The sequence below is a fragment of the Mustela lutreola genome, chromosome 5, assembly GCF_030435805.1.
Source record: "Mustela lutreola isolate mMusLut2 chromosome 5, mMusLut2.pri, whole genome shotgun sequence".
Lineage (NCBI taxonomy): Eukaryota > Metazoa > Chordata > Mammalia > Carnivora > Mustelidae > Mustela > Mustela lutreola.
Window position 1 is genome coordinate 77,924,541 of NC_081294.1, and position 26,913 is coordinate 77,951,453.

A 26,913-nucleotide genomic window follows, 5' to 3' on the forward strand; every position below is an offset into this window, starting at 1 on the left:
TCATGATCTCAGTGTCCTGGGATCGAGCCCCGCATCGGGCTCTTTGCTCAGCGGGAGCCTGCTTCCTCCTCTCTCTCTGCCTGACTCTCCGCCTACTTGTGATCTTTCTCTCTGTCAAATAAATTAATAAAATCTTTAAAAAAAAAAAAAAAAAAAAAAAAAAAAAAAAAAAAAAAAAAAATACTTACTTTCCAAAAGGAAATTCAAGGCAAAAAAATTAATAAATAAAATGCCTCTAAACATCAGCTGTAATATGTTTGTGTAATATATATATACATATAAACAGAATTCCAAAATAGTAATTTAAAAACACTTCTTCTCGGGGTACCTGGCTGGCTCAGTTGGAAGAGCATGTAACTCTTGATCTTGGGGTTGTGAGTTTGAGCCCCATGTTGGGTGTAGAGATTACTAAAAAAAAAAAAGAAACTTTGAAAGTAAATAAATAAATAAAACCATTTCTTTTCTATACACATACTTACCAAATTACATTACATTTACATTTAGTAATTAATTTTCAGTATTTAGACAAGAAGAAAAGTATACTTAAAAATAAGTATAATTATTATTTAATAATTAATTATAAAGATAAGTGTAATAATTTTCAGTATTAGGCAAGTATATGTAAAAGTATACTTAAAGATAAAAATAAAAATATTTAAAGATACAAATAGAGCACAAAATATTAAAGAAAGAACTTACTTTGTATTTATCTCATGGAGGATTATCTTGATTTTTCCCCTGACATATTTCACTCACCACTGAAAGAAACCAACTGATCATCTAATCACAAAGTGCTACTGCATTTGGTTATAAAAATGGTCTAAATTAGCTTCAGAGGGCAGAGCAATCTGGTTGTATGTGTACAACCACCTATGCAAGCATATATTTAGTCTTGCTCCAGGTAGTAAAATTATAATACATTTATATTTTAAAGTAAGCAAACAAAAGAGTTTTGAGGTCACCATAAAATGTTCAACAACATTCAATAGCACTTTCAGTCCAGTTAGAGTCACTCTTTAGAAAGGCCCAGATGGGGCATCTGGGTGGCTCAGTGGGTTAAAGCCTCTGCCTTTGGCACAGGTCATGATCCCAGGGTCCTGGGATCCAGCCCTGCATGGGGCTCTCTGCTCAGCGGGAAGCCTGCTTCCTCCTCTCTCTCTCTGCCTGCCTCTCCACCTACTTGTGATTTCTGTCTGTCAAATAAATAAATAAAATCTTAAAAAAAAAAAAAAAAAAAAGGCCCAGATTTCTTTCTTTCTTTCTAACCTCATCCATAGGTCAGTTTTGACTTGGGAAAGGTACAAATAGGAATTTAGGCCACACTCTTGCCAAAAGTATCAAATATAACTTATCATTTTTAAGTTACCATACTGTATCTTACAAATTGACATTCCATTGATCATGGTTAAAAGTAATAGTATCATTTCAACATATGTAATTTTTACTTTTGCACTTTTTTCTTTCCATTACTCTTAAACCAGGAAGAAGAAAATGAGAAAAAAATAAAATATTCCAATAACATTTTAATAGCTTTCAAACTGTTACCCCAGATTATGCAAGGATTTTCTCCTAGGATTATTTGAAAAAATAATGGAAATTAAGAAAGCATATGTTTCCCTCAGGAAGAGGGACCTCCTGAAATAATACAAATAAGCACATATAACTGGGCCAAGTAATGTTAACCAATGACTCGAGGATGGGAAAAGTAGGTAAAAAAGATAAAACTAGACAACCAATAGCAAAAAAGATCAGAGGCTCATAGTTATATATGACAGTGAGATCAAGTTTAAATAATTATTGGCCTCTTTGCTCTCAAGTGGTGTGTGGTTGTATTGTAGGTAGGAGGATGAGGAGTGATTTGCCATAGCCCTCTACTCTCAACAGAGAGAGTTCTGCTTACCTGCTTTTGAGAACTGGTTCCATATCATGTTAGCATTTAAGGAGTAAACTAAACGGTCCACTTCAAAAAAAAAAAAAAAAACAAAAAAAAAAACAACCTACACCAACAAAGAAAAAGCTGCCCTGTATAGGTGGAAATTCAAGATCACTAACATAATCTGTCAGGGCACATATGAACTCTACAAGTCTCGTGCTTCTGACTCTTGTCTTCAAGTCCCCAAACTGGAATAAAACCAGATAAATGCCTGAGGAACCACTTCACACCCCAAACACGTGCAAACTTTGTTCAACAGAACAGTTTACTGCCAAAATGGAGTTGGCAGAAGTTTGGAGCAAAGGCCCCCAGGCCGCATGATTTGTTGGCACCAGAGAGCTTAAAAATCTCAGCATAATACTGCTGAGTTTGAGCTCTACCAATTTGCAAGAGACTCTCCAAGTTTGACTTGAGAAAGATGGAAGCTGCCATCAAGAAAGACTTTATTAATATTTCATCCTCTACCCAGAAATAATTTGATTTCCCATTCCTGATGGTCATACTTCTACATTGTTTTTTGGTAAATTTTGTAATTTTGGTAATTTTGTTTATACTGTAAATCTAACACACTCTATTTTGAAATGCATGTAAATCCAATTTTGTTTGGTTGTTTGGATAAAGGGGATACAGGAAGAATGACTGTAAACATACAAAATTATGACAAAGTTCTACTTAGAGAATACTTGATCCAAATAGTCCCCATACATCACAATTTATTGCCCTCAAACACTGTGGCAGAAATTAAGATATAGAATAACTGTAAGTTGCTATCAGTTAATATGTAGTTGAACTTGTATTATCACTTCTCTGAGTTTGAGCAATGGTGGTTTAGTCTGTATATGAACAATTTACGAAATGAGAAAAGGAGCCAGAAAGAGTTCTTCTCTTCCACAGCGTTAATGATAGGTTGCTATTCGGAAATTCACAAGTCTGATCCGGTTTAATGAAGAAAACTGCACCCCAATTTTAAAATAGGGGTGCCTGGCTGGCTCAGTCTGTAGAGCATGCAAATCTAAATTTGGGGGGTCATGAGTTCAAGTCCCATGTTGGGGGTAGAACTTAAAAAATAAAATAAAATTGTAGTTAGAATACTGGCAACAATACAACTAGCAAGTTTAATAATAAGTTAAGAATTTACAAAAATTCTTAATATGCAGTATTGATAAAGTATGGTTTGCTTTGGAAGGTTATCTTGTGCTGGTTCAATACAAGATGAAGCTTAGAGTAAAGATGCTACTTGCTCCTCATACAGCTAGAAAAAGAAAAAGCTTTTTAAAACCTTTCAAATATTTTCTTTCAGTAACTCCATGTATTAACCTCTTTTGAAAGGCTTCCTGTTCTTCCTCCTCTGGAAATTCCTAAGTATTCTAATTCTCGGGGATGATTTCATATGTCTAATCTCCACAACAGAGCTGGATGCATTTAGGACAAAACACTCTTCTAGGATATCAAGTTGCAGAAGACTGTAGTTTTAAGGATGTTTATATAGTAGTGCTGCCACCTAAAGATGAGGTGAATGAAGAAGCAATTCAAAAGAAATGACCCATCTTTCATTAAACTATTTCAAAAATTTTCTTACCTCTAACTAGGGATTAATAAACATTTTGCAGTTAGTATGGAATCTGAACTGTTCCACAATAACTTATTGCTCAGCTGTAGTTTCCTATGTCAGAAAATTCCAACCTCAAAGCTTTTAGAGTCCTCTGTGAATTGGGGTCTCCAGGAATACCTCCCAAATTTGTTTCAGACATTAGGCACTGCCTAAAATACAGGGGGGAGGAAGAGGAGGAGGACGGCATCCAAAGATACCCGGAAGTAAACGATTGAAGGATTTCTGGCTTAGTGGATAAAGTAAGCAATAATAGACCTAAGGTGTTTCCCTCTGTTGGTGACAGACTCCTTGCAACTCTGAACAACCGACTTTTATTTTTGTAACTCGATTTTCTCATCCACAAAATGGGGTTAATTTCAACTCACTCTTACCTCCTTTAGAGGCTTAACTAGATAAGCTTCCTAAAAAAAATCTGGTCCTAATAAATTAGTGAGTTTAAAAGTCTAATGTTGCCTAATAAAAGCGTATTTTACTGTATATTGGAAGGTAACTTCAAAATAAAATATACCCAGTTAAATAAGTTAGGACAGTGACTAAATTTTCCTAAACTACAGGCTGACTTCTTTGAGACCTATTTAAATAATGATAAAGATGGTAAGGCAGCTTTCTATTTATTTGCAGCTAATAATTTTTAATTGATCCATCTTCCACGTATGCAATGTGACAGGATGGAGATGTGACAGCGTACAAAGTGAGGAAAAAGTTACCGTGCACCAAAAATCTTGTCAAACTTGGTAAGATTTCAAAAAAACTCTTAAAGGACAAATTTTATAGTTCTGCATTTCGCCCTCGCGTAGCAATTTATGAAAATTAACTCGCCTCTTACACTTTTCTCCTCTCAGCCCAAGGACGCATAAATAATATTTATCAGGGCTTTGTCCTTAGTCACAGTCCCTCGAAGGGGCCCAGTTTCACCTACACTGCGTGGGAGGCTGGGCACCAGCCCCACACTTCCTGTCAAGGATTCCAGGGGCTAAAGCCTTAATGTGGTCTCGCTCTTTCTTCTTTATGCTAATTATGCCCTTCTAGCCCTCTCCGCGGGCGTCCGAAGGCCAAGGTGAGACCCTCCCGGAAGATGAAAGGCCTATTGCCTCCTGAGACTTGCGGGCGGAACGAGGGCGGGTGGAGAGGGTGACAAGAGTGGTGGCTGCACCGATAACGACGCTGAGGGCCCTAAGTTGGAGCTGATGCAGGCCCTACGGGGTTCTAGCCCCGCCTGAGCCTAGCTCAGCCTTCAAAGCCTAACGAGAGTAAGTCCTCCTAGGGGCGCCACGGGCGGTGAGTGGAGGAAGTGCGGCCAAAGAGGCCACAGGCAGCCCCCTCCTCAGACGCGCCTCAAGGCCTGGGCCGTGGGCTGTTGACGCGCCAACGGCGGAGAAGGCGCGCGCACGCGCAAGAGGGGGACGGAGGGAGCGCGCTCCGCGCCCGCCGCCGCGGCAACTGAAACGGAGGGACGCGAGGGCGGAGGGCGCGAGCCACGGGGGGAGGATGGGGGAGAGATGGTGGGTAACGCGGAGCGCGCGCTGACGTCGCCCGGAGTCACGCACGGAGCGCCGGGTTACGCGCCGACGTCTGGCTGCCACGACTTGCCGTCTGCGGCGGCGGCGAGCGGATCCCGCAGGGGAAGGAGGAGGAGGAGGGAGAGCCAAGGGGGCTGTGAGTGAGCGGGAGAAGCAGGGTGTGAGCCGGACTTGCCCGCGGGAGGGAGAACGAGCGAGAGCCGAGCCAGCCATCCGAGCCGCCTCCTCCTCCTCCCCTCGGCGTCCCGCCCCCGCCTGCCAGCCCGCCCTCCTTCCTCCTCAGCGGGCAGAGCCCGACTGAGGCGCCGCTCGGCTCGCGCCGCTGTCCAGGACAGGTGTGCGCGCGCGCGCCCTCCTCCCCCCTCCCCCTTTCCTCGCGCCAGCCTAGCGCCTGCCTAGCGCGCGCCTTCCCTCCCTCCAGCCCGCGCCCTCCCTCACCTGCGGCAGGACAGCGCCCGCCCGCCCGGGTAAGCCCCTCGCGACCTTCCCTGCTGGCACTGCCACAACTCGAGGTGCCGCCCACCCCGTCCCCTTTAATTGCGCTCGTATGCCCCAGGAATAATTACTGTACCATCGTAGACATCCTCGCACCCTCCCTCCGGGGACTCTGGCAGTGCAGCAACATCCCCCCCACCCCCGTAGCGCACGAACGAACGAACGAACTCCCACCTCCAAAAAAGAACAAAATCACACGCCCCTTAAAAAAAAAAAAAAAAAAAAAAGACAATCCTACCTCCGCAGACGCTTGTAGACCACCAATGGTGACGTTTGCTTAGCAATCCCTAAGCCCCATTTCCCCTGGCCACCTTCGCCCCGGGCCTGGGACAGTGCGCCAAATGTGGCCGACACTCCCTGCACAGCAACCCTGGCAGGAGGGGAGAGGAAGGAGGGTTCTAGGCTTCACTACCAACCCCTCCTCTTCTCTGTTCAACCCCCACCCCCGCAATGCATACACCCGCCCAGGATGCGTTGTAAAAATAAAAAATAATACATTGGTGCTGACATCGCAGATGAAGGCAGGCCCAAGGATGGGTGGTCCGAACAAGGAATTTTCGGAGCTAGGTCAGCTCATCAGTCTCCTCTGCTTTTGTTTGGGGGCAGAAGGAACGGATGCGAATCTGGAGGGTCTTCCCTTTGAGTGACAGTGGGCTCCGGAAGCGGTTTGAAATGTCTGTAGAAGGGACCCCCACAAATACATCTGCCTTGTTTCCGAACTTGGGTAGAGAAAGGCCCAAGTCCGGCTAGGGCAACTTTCTTTGGCTCCTTGCTGTCTACCCCCGAATTAATGCCACCTGCATTTCCGCTGTCTGTGAGGGACCCTCTTAAGGGTTCTAATTCGTTCTGTCGGGCCAGGTGCTTTTGGAGAGCTTTTTGGCATTGGTGTCTATGCATGTGTCCCGTGTCCTTGGAAGGGAGGTCCCAGTGCTTTACAATAGACGGAATTTGGTTTGACATCTTTTGGTAGACTGTCAGAGGTGAAAAGGAATTTTTTTTTATTACTTCAAGACCCCTACTGCTTCCAACCCAAACTGACGTTTGCGAATTGCGGCTTTGAAAATTGGAGTGTTGACTATAAAGTGTGGAGAGTTGCTGATTTCATTCCTTTGGGTACTAGTAAAACCTTTTAAGTATCAGCCGGAAGAGAGTGAGGTATTGACATTTGCATCGGTTCTATTTGGGCCTTTTGGGTACATAAAATGTCGGGTTCTCAGAATCTTTGATCGAATTTAGAATGTGTGCTACGTTTATTTAACTCTTTTGTAAATGCTTAAAATGAAAACATTTTGTGAAGTGCGAGGATTCTCTTCAGATTTTGAATGTTTAATTCATATCTTTAAACATTAAAATAGCATTGGAGAGGCATAATTTCAAAGATTAGGTAAGCTATAGGAGGACGATAATGCTTTTTAAAAAAATTGATTGATGAACTACTATTACTATTTGTCTTTGTTGTTGTTAAACGTTAACATTTACTTTACCCTTCATTTTTCTGATAGCCCTGAGAAGAAATGGGTAATTCCTCCACTTTAAACCCTTGCAGTACAACATTCCAGTTAGTTTTAATGATTTGAGTATTGAAGATAATTGTCTAGTTTAAGACAGGTATTTAACCTAAGTAGTACTTGACAACACAATTTCTAATATTCTTGCTTCTCTTTTATTTTGGAAATCTGTGGTATTAATCAGCATATTGTTTCTGTTGGGAACTCCATAATCGAAAGGGTTTATTACCCAGAGGTAGATTCCCTCCCTCCAATTTTATTTTATACGTATGTGTTAATTTTTACTTTTAAAGACTAAAGCTGAATTAGGTTATTTTAGAATCTCCAGAATCACCTATAGTTAAGGCTGAGGAAGACTGAGACGTTTTTCCTTCTTGTTCTGCCTAATGTTTGTTTCACTTATGAACAATTTTTTGTTGGTAAGAGTTTGTTAATGACATAGAGATAGTGGGATTAAAAATAAAGCAATCTCTGTTCTCTTCAAAATGTGTGTAGTATTAATAAAAGAGCACAAGAAATCTAAAGATATTTATCAGGGTTTTTAAAGTAAGCAACTTGGAGTAGAAATAGAATATTATTTGATGATTTTTAATTAATACCTATATTTTGCTGCATATTAATATATTTCGTTTACCCTTTGCCTTTTTCTACATTGTATTGAAATCATCAGTTTAATTTTACAACCGTTTGTTTCAAAATAACAAATTCAAAAAGCTAGAAACTAGAACTGACTTTTCATTTTCCAAGTATACTATTTAAGTAATTAGCAAATGGCTAGAAGTCTTTTCAAATCTATAGATTTTCTCATGGAGTTTCAATGTTAGGATGCAAATCTAACTTTGAAATTCTTTTTAAGGTTCTAAACTTTTTAAGGCTTTACTCTGAGTCAATATTCATTCCTCCCAGACTGTTAAGACTACTGTATTCTGTAGCCTAAGGAAAGCCGCCTTTCACCACCATGCCCTCCCCAGTCTGACCAAAGCCCCACAGTTACAGGCTTATCCTGAAATTAACTTTTTGAGTAGTGAAAATGTACTAAATATCCAATTTACCATTGAATTATTTTGGAAAAGCCATTGTTAACTTTTTTAATCTTTTAGATACATTTGTAAAATAGGAGAGAAACTGGTAGTATATAATGACAAAAATTTTATACATATATAACAAATAGTGTAACATAAGTAAGTGCAAATTATGTGGAGAGGTCCAGGTCTCAGTCGTTTGCTGATTTGGGCTTAAAATTCCCAGTGTGAGCATGCAAATGATATTTAACTTGTGCTTTGTCTAGAAACTTCATCAGTTGCCTCTGCGCTGGGGAACTAAGAATTCAGTTTCTGGTGACAGACACCTTTTAAGAAAATCAGGGTGTTCCTAAACTCAAACCGTTTCAGAACCCCTGGATGTAAATATTTGGGACAGAGAGCAAGAAATTTAGTCTCTAAAGTTGGTCCAAGAAGAGGAGCAGTTTTAAACCGTAGTTTTCTGTCCTGGAGGAAGCAGTCATTAGTATGGAAGGATGGGAGGCACGTGTCCCTTCTTCACAGTCCCATTGGGCTTCTTGCTGCTGTGAACTCTCTTGAAGGGGCAAGGGCTTGGTTCTGCGCAAGGTAAACCCCAGAAGAGCAGGAGCTCTTCTAGATCAGACTTATACAGATCTTAGCCTCATTTTACAGCTGGAAACGTAATACCTCGCCCTGCTCTGTGTGGAGACCCTGCCACTAAGCGTTTCTGTCCCAGTTTGGGGCCAGGGTCTATCCAGGGTCCTGATCGCTACTGTGTGAGCCTGGAGGATCCACTGCTCTTTCTCACTTGAAATTTTGCGCAGTCGGAAGTTCGCCAACAGTTCTTCTCTCCCCTTCCCTGCAGACTTGGGGACAAGGGAGGGAGTTCAGAAAAATCAGTACTAGAAGGGTACAATGTGAATCCGGAGGATGCCCCTCCGCCCCCCGCAACTAAGGAGAAGTTTTTTATGTGGCCCAAAGTCCAGATTTCTGTCTCTCAGAATGGGCCTCCCCCTCAGGGAATCATTCCAGGGACTACTGGACAGGTGGGTGGTTCTGGGGCTGGTTCCCACAGGACTACTCCAGTTTGCTCTTTGGTAGCCATCGTGCTTTGCCCTGTTTCTTGCTCTGTAGCGGGAAGTAGCAAACATCAACCCAGAGCTAAAGGAGCTAATGTAGGTAGAACGGGACCCTTGCTAAGAGAAAAGGGAAGCTGTGAATATTTCGCAGGCAGGTTTGCCAGGTTTGCCTAGGTGATGAAAGGATATATTAGGAGGCTTTGAGGGCTCAGTCATTGACAAGGCTTATGTACTAGAAGGGTCTGGGTTTCTTGATCATTACTTGATCTACCCCTTTGTTTTCCAGGAAGCTTGCGCAGCTATGTACTCAGCTGTCTCTGGGGCTGAATGAGGGAGGCAAGACTCCTTACTTTGGGGGTTGAGGGATTTTCAGTGGGAATGGAGCCCACAAATGGGACAGACACACTGTTCTAAGGATGGAGGCAACAATCCATGCTTGAGAAAGCCAGGAGTAAGGCTGTGAGGTCTGTATCCCCTGAGCCCAGTGCGGAAGGTGATAAGGAGAGTGTAAGGGGGATCTGCCGGGGTTCCCCTGGAGATAGGCCTTAGCTTTCCCTCAACTGTCAGAACTACAGACTGCAGGGAGGGAGTATGAGCATTTGCTGTATATATAGGAGAAAGGAAACAGGCCCTAGATTATGCCTTAGATCTAGGAAGATGGAATTCACTTATTTCCGAGCCCCTTTCCGAGACCAGACACCCCCTTTAGCAGTCACTGTCCAAAGATTCATTGGTTACTTCGTGGTTGGTAACATAGCTGTCACCTAAAAACCATTAATCACTTAATGTTTTACTTTTTGAGAGGTGGGGGCTCTCCTTGACACTTAAGAGTTTCTGGGAGGAGGGGTAAAACAGGCGAGCGAACCTGCGTTAATGAAACCCGTAAGGAACTGCGTTTCCCAGGAAATTCCTGACATTTTTAGCTCGTGAATTTCCTAAATCTTGCTTGGTTTTCTCTTCCATTCTGGGTCCTTCCAGTGGGGAACAAGAGTGGGTCGGGGGCTGACGCCTCGGTGGGGCCTGGTTCATCCTCAGAGCTGGCCGGCAACCCAGGTTGGGCTCAGCCTTGAGCAGGGTGCCCCCCTTCCCCAAATCTCGGAAGGAGGAGGGGGAGGCAGGCGGGTAGTTGTGGTCCCAAAGGGGGCTGGTTGATGGTTTTTGGGTGAGTGTGGGGTTTCTTTTTGATTGTTGCTGAGGGGGGAAAGGGCAGAGCCAACGCGAACAGGCACTGCGGGCACCCCGGCCCTGGTGCGACTGCCGTCCTCTGCTCGGCTCCCCCCCGCCGGTGAGTGCGCCCGCCCGCCCGCCCGCCCGCCCGACTGTGCGGGGCTGCGGTTGGGGGGAGGGGGGAGCGGGATCATCTGAGGCCAGAGCCGCTGCCGTGCGCGGGGAGGGGGAGCGGCGGGAGCGAGGGGAGGGACGGGCTAGGTGTCTGCTGCTCCGCGCCACTGCTGCCGGCGCCCCGTCCTCATCCCAGGCAGCCCCTTCTGCAGCTAAGGGTTACCGCCGCACCATCTCTCCTGTTCCTTGCCCGCCTCTGCGGCCAGGGCTCTGCGGTAGGAGACAGCCCAACCAGGCAGTGGGTGGGCCTGTCTGGGTTTGGGTTTGGGTCTGGCTGGGGCCCACAGGGGTGGGTGGCCGTGACTTGGTGTCCCCTGTCTGCTGCGGGCTCACTTGCCTTTCACAGGCCCTTCCCCCACATTCTCTCTTTGGGGTCACTGGAAAGCAAAGCTCAGGCCTGATCCCTGTGCTTAGTATGGCAGTCCCCTTCTAACCCCTGGTCCCCCAACTCCCTGGGCCGAGGCCGCTCAGGGTCTGGCCAACAGCGACAGCCACAGTGGTGGTGGCGGCAGCAGCTGCGACGCGGCGCGTCCCCCCCCCCCCCAGCCAGGGGTGTGGGGTGAGGGCCGGCGGGTGGGCGCCGCCTGGCGGGCGGGCGGGCAGGGGGCTGGCATCAGGGACGGGGCGCATGTCACGTGCTGGCGGGCGGGTGGGCGCGTACAGTAGGGCGCCCTGCTACTGTACTGGGGAGTCAGTGCCCTGTTACCGGGTCTCGTCTCTCCCGCAGATCTCGCGAGAGTGGCTGACTGGCTGTGGGGGTTGCGGCGGCAGCAGGCGGAGCCGGGGAGGGAAAGCAGCGGCGGCTGAGGCGACTGAGGCGGCGGGCGGAGCGGCAGGCGGCGGCGGCGGCGCGGCGGCGGAGCGCAGCATCATGGCGGACCGAGACAGCGGCAGCGAGCAGGGTGGTGCGGCGCTAGGCTCGGGCGGCTCCCTGGGGCACCCAGGCTCGGGCTCGGGCTCCGGCGGGGGCGGTGGTGGCGGCGGGGGCGGCGGCGGCAGTGGCGGCGGCGGCGGCGGGGCCCCGGGGGGGCTGCAGCACGAGACGCAGGAGCTGGCCTCCAAGCGGGTGGACATCCAGAACAAGCGCTTCTACCTGGACGTGAAGCAGAACGCCAAGGGCCGCTTCCTGAAGATCGCTGAGGTGGGCGCGGGCGGCAACAAGAGCCGCCTCACTCTCTCCATGTCAGTGGCCGTGGAGTTCCGCGACTACCTGGGCGACTTCATCGAGCACTACGCGCAGCTGGGCCCCAGCCAGCCGCCCGACCTGGCCCAGGCGCAGGACGAGCCGCGCCGGGCGCTTAAGAGCGAGTTCCTGGTGCGCGAGAACCGCAAGTACTACATGGATCTCAAGGAGAACCAGCGCGGCCGCTTCCTGCGCATCCGCCAGACGGTCAACCGGGGGCCCGGCCTGGGCTCCACGCAGGGCCAGACCATTGCGCTGCCCGCACAGGGGCTCATCGAGTTCCGCGACGCTCTGGCCAAGCTCATCGATGACTACGGAGTGGAGGAGGAGCCGGCCGAGCTGCCCGAGGGCACCTCCTTGACTGTGGACAACAAGCGCTTCTTCTTCGATGTGGGCTCCAACAAGTACGGCGTATTTATGCGAGTGAGCGAGGTGAAGCCCACCTACCGCAACTCCATCACCGTGCCCTACAAGGTGTGGGCCAAGTTCGGACACACCTTCTGCAAGTACTCGGAGGAGATGAAGAAGATTCAAGAGAAGCAGAGGGAGAAGCGAGCTGCCTGTGAGCAGCTCCACCAGCAGCAGCAGCAGCAGCAGGAGGAGACTGCCGCTGCCACCCTGTTGCTGCAGGGTGAGGAAGAAGGGGAAGAAGATTGATCAAACTGAATGGAAAAAAACCCACACACACATGCATACACACACACACACAGCCACACACAGAAAATATACTGTAAAGAAAGAGAGAAAATAAAAAGTAAAAAAGTAAAAAAAAAAAAAAAAATAACTGTTAACTCCAAGGGAGCACCACCCACAGAACCTCCACCAACTGACAGTTTCTCTTCCTGACTTGCCACCCATCGCTGGATGTTGTCCACTTTATCCACCATATAAAACAGTAAGCAGCTGCTAAAAACAAAAAACAAAAAAAATACAAAAAGTAATAACATTATATGAACTGTGTTTCCTACTTGATTAAAAAATATAAAGAACTGAGTGTTTATTTCCCTAATTAACCAAGAACTTTTGTACACGTTTAAGCTATTATTATTAAAAGTGTTTGCAAAATGGTCAAGATTATAATATTGCTGAATTATATAAAAGTCCTTTTCATGTTGAGCTAACATTTGACTTTAGCACAAAAAAGAGATATTTTAGAACACGTAAAATAATATTTTTAGTTTTTCTCATTTTGTTACCAAATTTCAAACCTTACATGGAGGTTATTATAGTATATTTGACACCCTATATACCTGTGATTAGAGATGTGTATATATATGAGGGCTAGGCATGCTGTGTGTCTGAGCTTTGTCTAAATGTTATGCAGAAGTTTGTAGAGTTAAAGGTACGTAGGTTTAATTCATGCAAGGTAAACAATAAGTGCTCTCTTTTATACAATATGCATTGCATCTGGACCTTAAACATATAAAAATGGTCAGTGAAACTTCTGTGAACATGAAGAAATTATTAAAAAAGGCATTTAAATGAAATTTGCTAAGTTGTGATTTTTACGGTTGGAACCAAAGTTATTCAAATAGTAAAAGGAAAAAGAGAAAGAAAGATAAAGGAAATCTCCCATAATATTTTTCTGCATCTGTTTGCTTTGACTGAGTAGGTGTTTTGTCATTATTGTGTATATGAGATGTATCGTTCATAATATATTTTTTTTATTATGTGTAGAAAGATTTTAAAAACTAACGTGCAGCAATTTCCAGTGAACCTGTACTTGGACATCAGGTAGCGAGTCTATTTGTGGTCACTAGCACTGTCTCCTAAACTAGTAAGAGGTCTGAAGCTGTTCTTTGATTTTTGCCAGTGCTATTAACTTATGTAGACCTGTTAAAAAGCAGAGCAACACAATTATAGTTATCCTACTGAGCCATGGATTCTGAGTTTCATTTTAAAAGTGAAAGCCAAGTTGGTATGTGTAAAGGATTTCCATGTAGCTGTGGTGCTAGTTATTACTGGCTACATTATATGCTAAATGTATTTGTGTTCCCCAAGTGTACAAGCCTATCAAAAGTATGTTCTATAACTCATATAATTCAAGGTGTAGGGTATGAAAATGCAAAGCTTAGGAGAGCACTTTACCAAGTTGGTGTCCTCCAAACTGAAATTGTTTGTAACGATAGTCTTTACAGGATTTCATTTAAAGATGTTCGTGTGCTTTTAATTGACAACTAACTTCTTGCTGCTGTATAGTAAAATATTAATATATTTTTATCATTAAACTGCTGCATGACTATCATCTTTGAGTGAAGAGAAAATGTTATAAAAAAAAAAAAGATGCCTTAAACAGTACATTTTGGTTTGGAATTCTGTAGAAAGTATTTTGGTTTTTAAAAAAAAAAAGGATCTTGTCTGACATAGAGAGTTCTGGGAATGGAATTGTTTCTTGGCAATCCAGCCATATAGATCTTACTGCTGTATGTAGAAGACACCACCTGTAGGAGCTGGAAGGTATCAGTGCTTCTCACATTGTAAAGCATTGGCCTAGGAAGGTGAAACTGGTCTTTTTGAAGGATTTTTTTTTTTTTCTGCTGGTTCTTTGGGTTTTGATTTGATATTTTAAGCTTCCTGGTTGAGTGTGTTGTCTTTGTTTTTGAGATCTACTGTATGTGTTGAATAACAAGCTATTTCCATTGTACTGTGCATTTTCCCATTAAATTGTTTGCTTTTAATATTCATACAATGTTAAATATGAGGTGACCGTACAATAGTTAGGAATTTCTTTACTTACAAAAATCACTGGAAATGATTAAATTGCTTTTCCCCTTCCCCCAAGGTGCATTTTTCTTATTTCCATATAGTAAAGTTGAGCTTTTACAGTGCATAATGTGACATTTGGAATGCTTATCAACTGCATGTAAACATTAATAACCTGCACTTTTTTGTCTTAAGGTTTGTTGAGCTGTTTTGTTCACTGTACTTTTACTGTGATATGGAAAAGACTGCATTCTCTGTGCTGTTACTAGTTAGGAAAGAGAATTGCTTTGATTTTGTCTCTTGTTTACTATAGCTTCTTAAAGTTAAGCCTTGTACTACAGGTTGTTGGAGTACTCCTAGATCAGTGTTTCATAGTAGCCAGCAATAAGTAGTGCAAGTCAACAAAAACACAGCAAACTTAGGCAAAGTGTCCTTTCTTTGAGATGCGAGTTCTTTCATGAGGTTTTCTTTAGGATCAGAGTTACCTAAAGTGAAGCCTTTCTTACCTACAGACTTCAGATTCTGCTTGGAATCCTACCGGATCAATAAGCACATATATTGTGCAACTGTCTTTACACTATAACAGTTAAACACAATCTTACTAAGATTTTGAAACCAGTGTCTGATTTATGGTCAGTGGGTTTAAAAAAAATCCACATGCAAATCTTTTAAGACTTGAGAGGTGATCTTAGAAAAGACTAAGTGTCTGTAAAGATGCTCTTTTTTGCATCTTACTTTACCTCCCCAAGCACCCGTCCAACCTTCCCTTCCCTCTACTGTTTCATCCTTTCCTCACCCTTCCTCCCAGGTGCTCGGTACTTTACCAAGGTTCTATATCTCAGTGTTTTATGTTGGAGTTTTTCCTTGTTTTTATTTTACTGGTTGGTAAACCCTGTTTGTGCTGAAATGAAAAAGGAGATGGTATATTTGACCATATGTGTTATTCACAGAAGACAGTATGATCAAATGTGCCAAAAACAAGCAAACAAAACTTAATTCCTGACAAGTATGCCTTATTTTTAATGATCTGCTTTGTCTTACGATTAAGGTCCAAGAGCTTGGTTAAACTATATTATTTGCCTAAGTATAAAAGAAAACTTGAAATGCATTGCAATATTTACGTTCTTTAAAATGAGAGACACTGTCAAGTAATTTAATCCAGAGATCAGCCACCAGATTTGAAATGCCCATATATGTGTGTGTGTTTGGTGTTGTTGTTTTTTTTTTCTTTTAAATCACCAAATCTTTTTTTAAGCTATTTTTTATTTGTGCCTCCTATTTATCATGCTGATGTTAGAAGCAGCAGTCATCCAGCCACAGAGGGAGCTAAAGTTAACTAACCAGAACTGTAGAAATCATTATACATGCCTTTGACAACAAAGGAAGTTCATAAGAAAAGCCATGTCGGCTTTTCCTCTACTAGATACAGATTGAAGGTAGATGAATATTTGCCAAATGGAAAGGAGAGACAATGTGAGTCAGGAAAGACAAACTTTCCCAGCTTCCTAAAAGCCATGGAGAGTAGAAACCAAAACCAACAGGGAAATAAAAACCTTGAAAGTCTCACTTTCTAGTCCCATGCAGGGGTTGAAATTTGACTCAAAGTGGAAAATATATTGATATGTTTTTTTAGGTCTTCACATCTAGAGATGGATAACTATTCCAATTTGATTTTTCAGGTAATGGAGAAAGCTGCTAGTAATTTTAACCCCTGCCTAAAGAAGACAGATAATTTCATTTGGGAGCAAATACTTATTGCCTTGAAAAATAGCACTGTAATAGCCTATGATAATTAGTTGTAGAATAACCTTTATCCCTTTTAAACTATGCAAATTATTAAATAAGTGTAAATTAGGACTCAATTAAAGATAGTTGATTATATTGCAATCAGATGGCATTCACAAACTTAACTGGAGCATATACAAATGAAATCTATTAGTCTAAGAGTTTTGTATGCTAACAGAAAAATATAATTTAGCTACCTATTCTAAAAATGGTGAATATTATTAATATTGTATAATAGGACTGGGAAGACTGCCTCCTTTTTTGAAGAGAGAGAGATTAAGGATTTTTATAATTGTTTTTCATCAAATTTTAATATTTTTGTCAAATTTTTAGGTATTTAATTTGTAAAACAGTTTGCTTTGTACTGGCATACAGAAAATAGGGTATTGATTTTAAACTTTTTGAAGCCAAGTGATCAAGTACATTTGTAATAAAAGTCAATGGATCTATATCAGTTGTACTCACTGTTTTCATTTCTTATTCTTATTAATACAGGAATGCTATCCTTTTTCTGCAGGAACACTACTAAATTTGGGTGGAAGGGAGGGGAAGAGATAAGTCTGTTGATAATGAGAATCTGGGTGGGTAACTATGGCCCAAGCACTTTATATGATCTATAAGTCAATTAAGATTTGGTATATTAAAGAAGATGCATATGTCGGTTTTTTTCTTCCTGTTTTCATATGGAACTTGATGTTTGTGGGATTATCTCATTCATTGTTGCTGTGCTTTAACATTTTGCATTTGGCACTGCTGAAACTTTCTAAACATATTTTTCTTTTTATGACATTTTGAGTATATGCCAGCTGTGGTGAACCCACCATGGGCATGATTATTACTTCTGTCTCCCACACGTGGTTTGCCCTCCTTTCTTCAATATTCCCACTCATTTTTTCATATTTTACACACACACACACACACACACACAGATTACCACATGATTTTAGAATGGAGATTTCTGAGATTGTTGCTGTAGTTGTTTTCATAGCTCCACAATTCATTTTCATTTACATGTGAACATACTTTTAATATTTTTCCCCATTTAAAAAACTGAGATACCAAATCTAATGACTTTTTTCCCTTTGCTGAGTTTTTTCAATATCAGAATGAGATCCTGCTTTCTATGTAAAAGGATGCTTAAAAAGGGGGGAAATCTTCAGCAACTTAGGTTTGGAACAATTGGTGATAACTCTGAGTATAACATTTATAGTTGAATATCTTTAAATTTAAGTATCTTAATAATTTGGAGAGATATTTTTTCATGAGAGTGGAATGAATAGGAAAGAATTTATTGGAATTGCTTATGTAAGCAAATTCACAAGTTATTTGTGTTTTCTGTTAAAATTTATCCATTTCTAAATCATAAATTATAATATTCCTGGGTTTTTAAATTGTAAGCTAACTGAATTTAGACCATTTGTAATAGAGTACACTATAAAACGAAAATAATCACTGCTATTAAAATTACTCTTTTCACCCAGCTGCATTAATTACCATAGAGAATTTGCAACATATTTTTAAGAAAACCTGATTTTAATATTTGGGGAGTTATTTTATCCTAAAAACCCGAATTTAAGGCCTAGGCCATTTGACAGGCTCTTTTCAAACAAATTTCATTATTATGAGTTAAGTGAGGATCATCTAAACTAGCATTATCATGTCAGGTAGAATTTCATAATGCAAAAACAGCCAAGTGGAAAGTAAACAATATGATTAGTTCAAGCCAACAATTTGTCATCTTACAGCTGCTAAACTGACTACCAAGTTTTGATGTTGAATGGTCTAGGCAATTTATGTCTCTAGGAAAGCTGAGTATGGCAAAGGTCATTTGTTAGAAACCTTTTTCTTAAAAAAGTTTCATAGTTACTCATGTATTTTTATTTTGTCCCCATATGTTTGATATTTGTTTTTTTTCCTTTTCTTTTCTTTTTTTCCCCTGATGTGCTTTGCTTTTGTGGAAAATTGTCTTGTTTGATAGGTAGAAACATGGTGGTGATCCTCTATATAAAATAAAGTTAATTCTTAAGGACCATAAATATTTTACTCATTTTGGAATTGCAAGATTTTTGAATTTTCATGAAAGCATACTTTGTTTTGATGACTATTAGCAGTTTGCTTATTAAACATTTTGTAACATTTCATAGGAAAAAATTAAGCTGAAAGTTTAATTTTCTTGATTTAGGGTGCACTTTAATAATTTGAGAGGCCTCCAAGTTCAAGGACCAAACCTTTATATTCCGGAATTTTGAGAATCATGGAAGTACTCTTCTTAACATGTGTTTTAGTCTAAGCTGCATTAAAACAGAAGGATCCTCAGAGGACTTAGGATGTCCTTATTGTGAAGTAGCAAACTTATGGGACAGGTGACTTAGGTATTCACCTTGACTAGCTCAACCAGTAATGGGCATCAGGTAGTGAATTATTAGACACATGTTGGGATTGGGTCAAGCACCCATTCAACTGGAATGGATTGGCAATTTCCAGTGTAGGTAGTTGGTGGCATTTGACCTACCTCCCTACCATGTATGTTTGGCTTTTTTTTCTCCCATTCTCCTTTTTCCTTGTTTTGCTCTCCTTCTTATTTCTTTTTCTTACCATAGGCCTGCCAGTGACACTCAAACTTACCCCTTTAAGAGGGAAGTAAAGAAATTGCTGGCTCCTTCCTTAGAACATGGCTAACTGATCCCAGAAAGATTTCTGTATAATGAGGTAATTGGGCATTTTTTTCTGAGTGCTATTTTCCCCATAGTCTTAAGCTGGCAATCTGAAGGGCATTGAAATTGTTAAAAAAAAAAAAATTATGTATCGAAGAGAGTAAGAAGTATGTGTATTTTAGGTAAGTTACTGGGGGGTGAGGTTTATTATGGTTTGGAAATTTGAGAGCAGAAAGGGAAGAACTGCTCAATGTGTTCATGATTTGGAGTGTGAGAGTTATATAAGGGAATTGTTTGGTGATAAAATGGGAGAAATTTTAGGTAGGAAAAGATACTAAAGTGGAGTCTTAAATGAGTGTTGTTTGCTAAGGACAATGAAGTTGATCTTCACTAATGAAGTTTCAGTAAAGCCGGAGAAAATGGGTCCCTTGTTGGTTATGAGAAAGCTGTTGGTCTGTAGCTAGATATGATGATGATGATGCATTACACAAATCTGCTTTCAGGTGTGGGATGTTTGCTTTTCTGGACAAATTAAGTAGCACAATAGTGAAATGACAGCTTTTCTGGTCAAAGCCTGTTGTTGGTACTGGGGACTTACTATTTTGAGGGAAAGAAGATAAGAAAATTTCAAACTTTTTCACTTATTTTTAAACTATCAGAAATATTTATTATACAGATTACTTTCCTGGGTTCATGTTACAGTGTAGTTTAGCTTTACTTTTCAAAATGGTCCTTAGTTCACAAAATCCATATCATACCTTCATTTTACAGAACCTTGAGCCTTTGGTCCACATTAGTTTCTTACAAGAGGAGAGTAAACCAGGTAAAAACACTAAACTGCAATTTTAGGTTTCTTTTCCATTTCTTTTACATTTGCATCCCAGTATTTAAGACTGTGGACTTTGTGACCCTCAGTAATACTATATTTCTGAAATTAGACAACATACCTCCCCAAACTCAAATTTCTGTTTGTATTCCCATTTTCTCTGTTACTTTAAAATTGTAGAATTCCCAAGTGTTCAGTAGTGGCAGGTAATAATATAATTTAATATATCTTTGAAGTTCTTATGTTCTTCGTAGGGTGAACTGGTAGTGTCTAGATTTCTGTTCCCAATATCCCAGGAACTTTTTTAATTATCTAAGATAAAGAATTATTATTACATTTTGGTTTTTTAATTACATAATTCAAGCATATTTGGACTCCTTTTTAGTTTAACATGGACTTACTCTCAGTAATTCTGACAGATTATTTCATTTTACCCAAATCTGTATATATTAGTGATAAAATTTCTTGGGTAAAAAAAGACCTATTTTTTATCTGGAAAGTAACTTTGTTTTTTTTGTTGTTGTTTATTGTTGTTTTTTACAAATGCCAAGCTCATTAACAATAAAATTATTATAATTTATTTTTTAAAATTAACATTTAATATGCTTTTCCCATCCTGCCGATTTTAAATTATGATACAATTACATTCTATAACTTGTTTAAATCTGTGCAAAGCCTTCTTAAATAGCCTCTCCCTTAGGAATTGTTTTTAAAAAATGAATTCCCAAATCTAGTCAAGAACCAGTGATTTAAATGACTGCCTTTGAAAGGATTCCTTGAGTCTAGTCAATGGAGATAAATGATAGCCCATTTCCATGCTGCATACAGTTGTTAGGGTTTATAGAGTTATCAATATGTAAAAGTACAAAAGCAGGAAAGATGTAAAGTTGCCTATAAAATTTCTAGTTTTCATTATTTGCACTATTTATCTTTGCACTTGATTTTTTGAAAGTTAAGACTAGTCACTTTCACTTTTGTTTCTAGTCTTTTCTAATTTCTTACAGAATTATTTCAGTATCCCACCCAAAGCAAAACTTATATGCAATTAAATATGCTTTATAAGTCCAAGAAAATATTTCTTAGTGTTAGCTATGTAGAACAAAAATTTGTTTTGATAAAAGTTTTTAATATGGGCCTTTATTTGCCAATATAATCCTTTGTAAATGTGAGCTTTATTAAACTATTTGAATAGACAAAGTGAAAGCTTAGGGTAGAAAAAAATATATATATGTATATGAAACGATGTCTTTGAGTTCCAGCTTCCAGCCTGAGATGGCCTGGTTTTGGAGTGTTGATTTATTTTCACTGAAGTCAATGAGATCTGAGTCTAGCTGGGTAGTGGCTTAAAAAGCTGGAAGCAAAGTGGGTGGCAAGTGGCAGCTCCCTCTTTTATGTAGTTTTCCATAATGCTCATAGAGTTTCATCATGGTCTATATGATATAACTGATATTGAAATAATTACATTAAATGAATATTCCTTTTTGGAATTCAAGGTTCACTCACTTTTTGAGGGGGGAGGGCAGCAAGGGATAAGAGACTTTATTTTAACTAGAAGCATTCTTATAACCTCAAGATGTGCTCTAGGAAGAATAGGAGAACAAAATGTGTACCTGTGAACATATTTTTTGTCTTAGTGAGATTGTGCAACACAGTGTTCAAAATTGCAAAAAAAACCACAAAAAAAAAAAAAACGTCGATAGTTTTGTCAATAGAACAGAATGTGTTTTGGCTAAAATTAATTTTTGTACGCTATTTAATTATTTCATTTTATAGTCCCTTCCCTGTATCCTTTTGGGCGCTTCATACTTTAACAAGTGAGAGGCCTCTCTTTAGATCTGGTTTATTTTTGGAATGCCTGAGTGTGTTTCTCGATGGGGGGGGGGGGTGCACACAGGGTGGTGGTTTAATTCTTGACATGCTCTTCTTAGCATGTTTTGGTAGTCATTCTCGATCTCATGTTTATAAATTCTGTTGAAAATTCAGTGATGTATTGAAATAGGTAAGTCCTCTATGACATAGTGTGAATGTTTGTGGCTGGACTTTATTGTAGAAACTTGTGGTTTTGTTTTCAGTTTGGGATAGAAAGTTAAACTTCCATTGTTCAAATTTTAGGTTTATCTAGTGGAATTGTGCCCGATAGTTGTCTAACTATGGACCAATTTTGGGGGATGAAGGTTGACAAATGTGTATTTGACTCTAGATAATCCTTTACTCAAAATCATAAATTAAAGGCTATAGTATTAGAGTTGTCTTAAGTTTTAGGTTGTCAGATCTTTAAATGTGGATGATGATCAGCATTGTGTTTATGAGTTTCCTTAGGGAAAAGAGAAAAATTCAGTCTCCAAACCTTTTTTTGGAGACTAAACTTACCATATATAGAAAATGAAAATATTTTAGAAAGTGGCTTTGATTATTTTTTAATGGAGTTTAAATCAGCTTAATTAATTATTTTTCCTAGGTTGAAGCACTTATTTCCCAACTTTGAATAAAGGGAAAAGATCAGCAATTTGGCCCCTTTTTTTCTGAGGCCATTTTTAGTTTTCTGCCCCCATTTCCCAACCCTAGTATAAAATGAATTACGGGTATCACTCTAAGTCCTTGTAACCCCTTTCTTGAGATCACAGAAACCTTTGATAATCTGATGAAAGTGATGGACCCTCTCCCCAGAAAAAAAAAAAATGCACATACACAGATAATTTTACATGCAACCTCAGGGGCATCACACATCTGAAACCCAAGATAAGGATCTCTGCTCTAAGTATAAACTCTGTAGAGAAAATTTTAATGCAATTAATTGATAAAATTAAGAATTAACTATTGGCTTAAAACATTTCAGATTGGAATTATTGTTAGATGGTGGCCCCTACTAGCAAAATGTGACATTGCAACCAGCTTTGTTAGACATCCAGACAGAAGGAAAAAAGTAGCAATGTTCTGAGAGCTATTTATAAGGAGTCAGGGCATCTTTAGATGTGGGAGCCATTCCTGGTTCAAGGCAGGGGTCAGGGTGCCTGACAGCTTCTAGCAGGGTAGAGTTTGATAAACCACAATGCTCAGGATGCCACGGGGTTAGCCATTATCTTAACCCCTTCCTCACCAAAAGATTTTAGTTTTGTCTATTAGGAAAAAAGATGTCACTGGGAAAAAAGATTTGCCTTACAACTTTGCTGGAACACATCAGTTTGGTGATGTATGGGACACCAGTATTATTTGTGAGAAGGTACATAAAACCAAAGTAAATTATTCTCTATGTAGAACATTATTTACTAGTAACATTTGTTTGGATGTATTAGCTTTGACAATTTTTACCAGTAAATATTGGTTTTATTTAAAACTGGGAATCCAGTTTATAAATAGGATAGTTATTGTATCTGTCCTTTCCCCTTATGTAAAGAATGGTTTAAAGATTTATGCATACTTTTTACTTTTCTCTCTTGATGCCATGGAGTGGGGTGGGTGGGGTGGGGGGAAATTTTTGAGTCAATGACTGACAAAATGTCTTCTCCAAATTTAAAAATTGAGAAATCAGCACTTTAAGTCCTAACTCTATATCATTTTAGTGCATGTATTAGTTTTCATAATGATTTTTGGTGCATGCCTTTGGGCTTCTTCAAAAGTGTATAATAGGAAAGTATATTTCCTTTCTTAGAAAGGAGATTTTTTTTCTACTTTGCAACTTGTGATTACAAAAATCTTCCTCTGTGGGAAGATTAACCATGTATTGAACTACTGAAAAGTATATATTTTTAGATATACAGAAGGAATCTACATGGAGCAGCATTCAGACCTATATAGAAGTCATAGCATTCTGTATAGGACCAAAAAGGAAATAACATTAAACACTTAAACAGACTTTGTTGGGTAGAAATACCTTTAGATCTTGCATTGACTTCCAAAAACAAAATACCACAGAAGTTTGCTGAAAACTTTTGTTGTTTGAATTTTCTCTGTCAGTGTATTTAGCCCAAATACAACAGCTTTGGGTTAAACACATACATAAGAATTAAAAAAAAAAAAAAAAGCTTAACTAAATAGATCAGTCTGGTTTGTCAATCCAGCTTGACTGAAATAAGTAAACTAATCACTTGGAACATGAAAAACTGTCCAACTCCTCTAAGGTTTTTAACAAAATAACCTTGGCTGATGTGGGAAGATACCCACTTTGATTTCTGACCTGACAGTGAAGATTCATGCTTGACATGATTTCAAACCTGACAGTGTCTGTTTAAGGAGCTATGGTACAGTTTGCTAATTCAATCCCAGATACCTGTTGATTACCTGTGAGATCTAGAGTCCAAAGTAGCCAGCAGCCATATCCCTGAGTGCTCTGTGCCCATCAGATCTCTTAAAGTAAGCAGGGTTGGGACAGGTCACAGCTCAGATGAGTGACCTCAGGTGCTGTGGACAGCCCCAGATTCAAGAATTGTATCTGTTTTCTTGGGAGTCATCACTGAACTAATGTCCCACATGGTATTACTTACTGTAGATGCTCTCTCAGAGGAGGCCCAGAGCACACATCCTAATTGCTTGTGGTACTCAGAGAGGGGGTGCTAACTCTGAGGCCCTGGCCAAATTCCAGTTTAGGGATGTGGGTCTTCTTCTTGCCATTCTAATTGGAAATTGCATCGCTTCCCATTTTCCCTGTTGACCTCAGTGCAAACTGCATTAGTCTGTTTCTTTGCCCTGGTCCCAAGTAAGATGCTGGTGTGTATTATATGGGCCACGTTCATGCCTTATCTTAATGCACAAGAGTTGAGGAATGAGTAAGCTCCATATCAAAGTGCCCTGTAGTTAGAAGGGAACTCTTGTGATGCTTTGGAGGTGAAATGGGCCCTTTTAGACTGTTGGAGAATATGCACTGGCCGGAGCCTTCCAGCCACGAGGTGTGAATTGAAACCTATTTCCCTCTTTTCTTATAGCATGTTGAAAAATCTGTTGGGTTTTCAGCAGTCAGGGAAGGCCGGAGTTCTGCAGCTTTAATCTGGGTAACTGAAGCTGGTTGGGTCAAGACTTTGGTTTATTAACTGGGTTCTCAGATGCCACAGACTCCGTGAAAAGTCACCATTATTTTCAATGGTTGTGATAGAATTTCCCCCCAGTAGCCATTATTTTAAGATTATATTGCAGAGTTGCTTTATTTGAGCTTTTCATGTATACACAATCCCAAACTGGAAGAAATAATTTAAAAAAAAAAGGAATCCTGCTGTGAAAGGTATATATTACTCTAGATTTTTCTTACTGTAAATATTGTAAGATTGTAATACTGTCGATATTTTATTAACCAACAAATGTTAATCTATGTGAATTCAGACTTATTTTAAATGTGCTTCTTATTTACTGTGTGTGGTCCCTGTTGCTGACAGTATTAAGTTATATTCTGATGTAAGATTAACTTTATTAAAGAATGTAAACATTAATGTTTCCTTATGGGAAAACAAATAAAGTATAAAGAAGACAATTCTTTTCATTAAAATATACTGTGTATTTACACTTGCTAGACCCAGCACCACTTATAAATTTAGTACACTGTTCAGAATTTTAGTTAACACGGCTGACATGGTTGTGCTCTGTTTGAAAGTCTAAGAGTAGGTATTGTTGGAATATAAAGTTTGTATTTGTCTGCTGTGAATCATAATCTTGAAATTTCTAATCAAGTTTGTAAAATTTTTATAGTAAAACATTTTAATGACAATTTAAAAATTTACTTCTCTAAAGAATGGTCAAAACAGTATCCTTTCAAAAATAGAATTGTTCTTTAATATCTTTCCAAACTGACTTTGGTTAAATGGACCAGATGTATATTAGTTAAAATTTAGGACAAAGTTGTGATATTCTTTGCGTTTACAAGTTAATCCTTATTGGAAATGTGCCAATTATACAGTAGAATATCATTAATTTGCACTGTTTGGGGACCCCATTAAGAATGCTGAATTTTGCCAACTAAGAAGTAAGCAAATGCAATTTAAAAAGTAAATTTGAGCATTCTGTATTAAATATGTGCAGTTATTATCACATGAAGAAGCGCAGTGTGTCGGGCTGTAATATAACCATACTTGCTGTCATGTTCTCCCATCTCAGTGCTGGGAACTCACCATGTGGAAACCAAGCAAATGTGTTGTGCATCAGCCGGCTTGAGTTTGTTCAATATCAAAGCTGAAACTAGCGAGGTCTGCTGTACTGCTTATTGAAGTATTGTGATTCTTTTAGGCATTGATTCTTACAAAATATATACTGTAACAGTATACTTTGTACAGATTTAAATTTTATTTGAAAAAATGAAATAAAGTAGGCAAAAAAATAAAGATGTTTATTTTTCATGTGACTATATAAACAGATCAGTCTTTTGTTTCAGTGTCTTTGGTGAGGGGGGAGGATTGGTTGTTCTGGTTGTTCTTGCATTTTTTTTTTTTTCCCTGATAGATGGAAACCATTTTTAGGACTCAGTAACAGGTATACTTGCCTGATCATTAATTGGCCGTAAGCTTTAAGTGTGTTTTCTCACACCGGAAAACTCTATTTTCTATTTTATTTTAAAACACATTTATTGGGGCACCTCGGTGACTCAGTCATTAAGCATCTGCCTTTGGCTCGGGTTGTAATTCAGGGTCCTGGGATTGAGCCCCAGAGTGCAGTGGGGAGCGTGCTTCACCCTCCCCCATTCCCTCCTGCTTGTGTTCCCTTTCTCCCTGTCTCTTTCTCCGTCTCTCAAATAAATAAATCTTTAAAAAAGTAAACAAATGTCTTTAAAACACATTTACTTATTTCTAAAGACTATGTGAATGACTTGCCTATCTTTTTGAGTAGTTTTTTTTTTAAGATTTTTTTTTTAATTTGAGAAAGAAAGATAGTACAGAAGCAGAGGCCGAGGGAGAAGGAATGAGAGAAGCAGATTCCCCACAGAGCAGGAAGCCCAGACATGGAGCTCAGTCCCAGGACCCTGGGATCATTACCTAAGCTGAAGGCAGACACTTAACCGACAGCCACCCAGGTGCCCTGAGTCAGTTTTATAAAATTCTCTCGTGGTATGATGGTTAACCTAGCCCATCACAATTGAAGAAAAAAGAAAAACTTTTTTCATATATCATGCTCCTTTCCCATGGAACGGTTTTTAGTCTTCTGTCGTTTTAAATTTGAAGTTGGTTTAGGGTAGTGGAAGACTTACCAAAGAGTGCATGACAAAACATGAAGAGAATCTTAGGTAGAAAATAGAGGCTGTGCTTAAATATCCTTTCTGAACTGCTTTTCTGGTGAGCAGAGTGGTAGAGAGTGAAGT

At 40.1% G+C, this 26,913-nt stretch overlaps 2 protein-coding genes and 1 long non-coding RNA gene across 4 annotated transcripts in view; 2 read left to right on the forward strand and 1 right to left on the reverse strand.

Annotated features, from left to right (window-relative positions):
- The window catches only part of LOC131832130 (uncharacterized), a 62,701-nt gene extending 56,732 nt beyond the window's left edge, over window positions 1-5,969 (reverse strand). The window contains exon 1 of the long non-coding RNA XR_009353928.1: window positions 5,799-5,969. This is a non-coding gene — a long non-coding RNA (uncharacterized LOC131832130). The remainder of the gene's footprint in view (window positions 1-5,798) is intronic.
- On the forward strand, window positions 5,080-12,456 carry PURA (purine rich element binding protein A). 2 transcript variants are annotated; one of them, XM_059174760.1, is made up of 2 exons: window positions 5,080-5,532; window positions 11,217-12,456. In XM_059174760.1, exon 2 carries the CDS (start codon window positions 11,361-11,363, stop codon window positions 12,327-12,329), a length of 969 nt encoding a protein of 322 aa, XP_059030743.1. In that variant the 5' UTR covers window positions 5,080-5,532; window positions 11,217-11,360; the 3' UTR covers window positions 12,330-12,456. The 2 variants fall into 2 exon arrangements, with proteins under 2 accessions (XP_059030743.1, XP_059030744.1); XM_059174761.1 differs by lacking the exon at window positions 5,080-5,532 and adding an exon at window positions 10,547-10,704.
- Window positions 12,457-16,754: 4,298 nt separating this feature from the next.
- IGIP (IgA inducing protein) lies at window positions 16,755-25,971 on the forward strand. Its single transcript, XM_059174762.1, has one exon. The coding sequence runs from the start codon at window positions 25,636-25,638 to the stop codon at window positions 25,795-25,797; it is 162 nt and encodes a 53-aa protein (XP_059030745.1). The 5' UTR covers window positions 16,755-25,635; the 3' UTR covers window positions 25,798-25,971.
- Window positions 25,972-26,913: the final 942 nt, after the last annotated feature.

What these genes read in the sequence shown, in the direction of transcription:
- PURA (XM_059174760.1), top strand. Translation starts at nt 11,361, where the DNA reads ATGGCGGACCGAGACAGCGGCAGCGAGCAGGGTGGTGCGGCGCTAGGC.
- IGIP (XM_059174762.1), top strand. Translation starts at nt 25,636, where the DNA reads ATGTGCAGTTATTATCACATGAAGAAGCGCAGTGTGTCGGGCTGTAAT.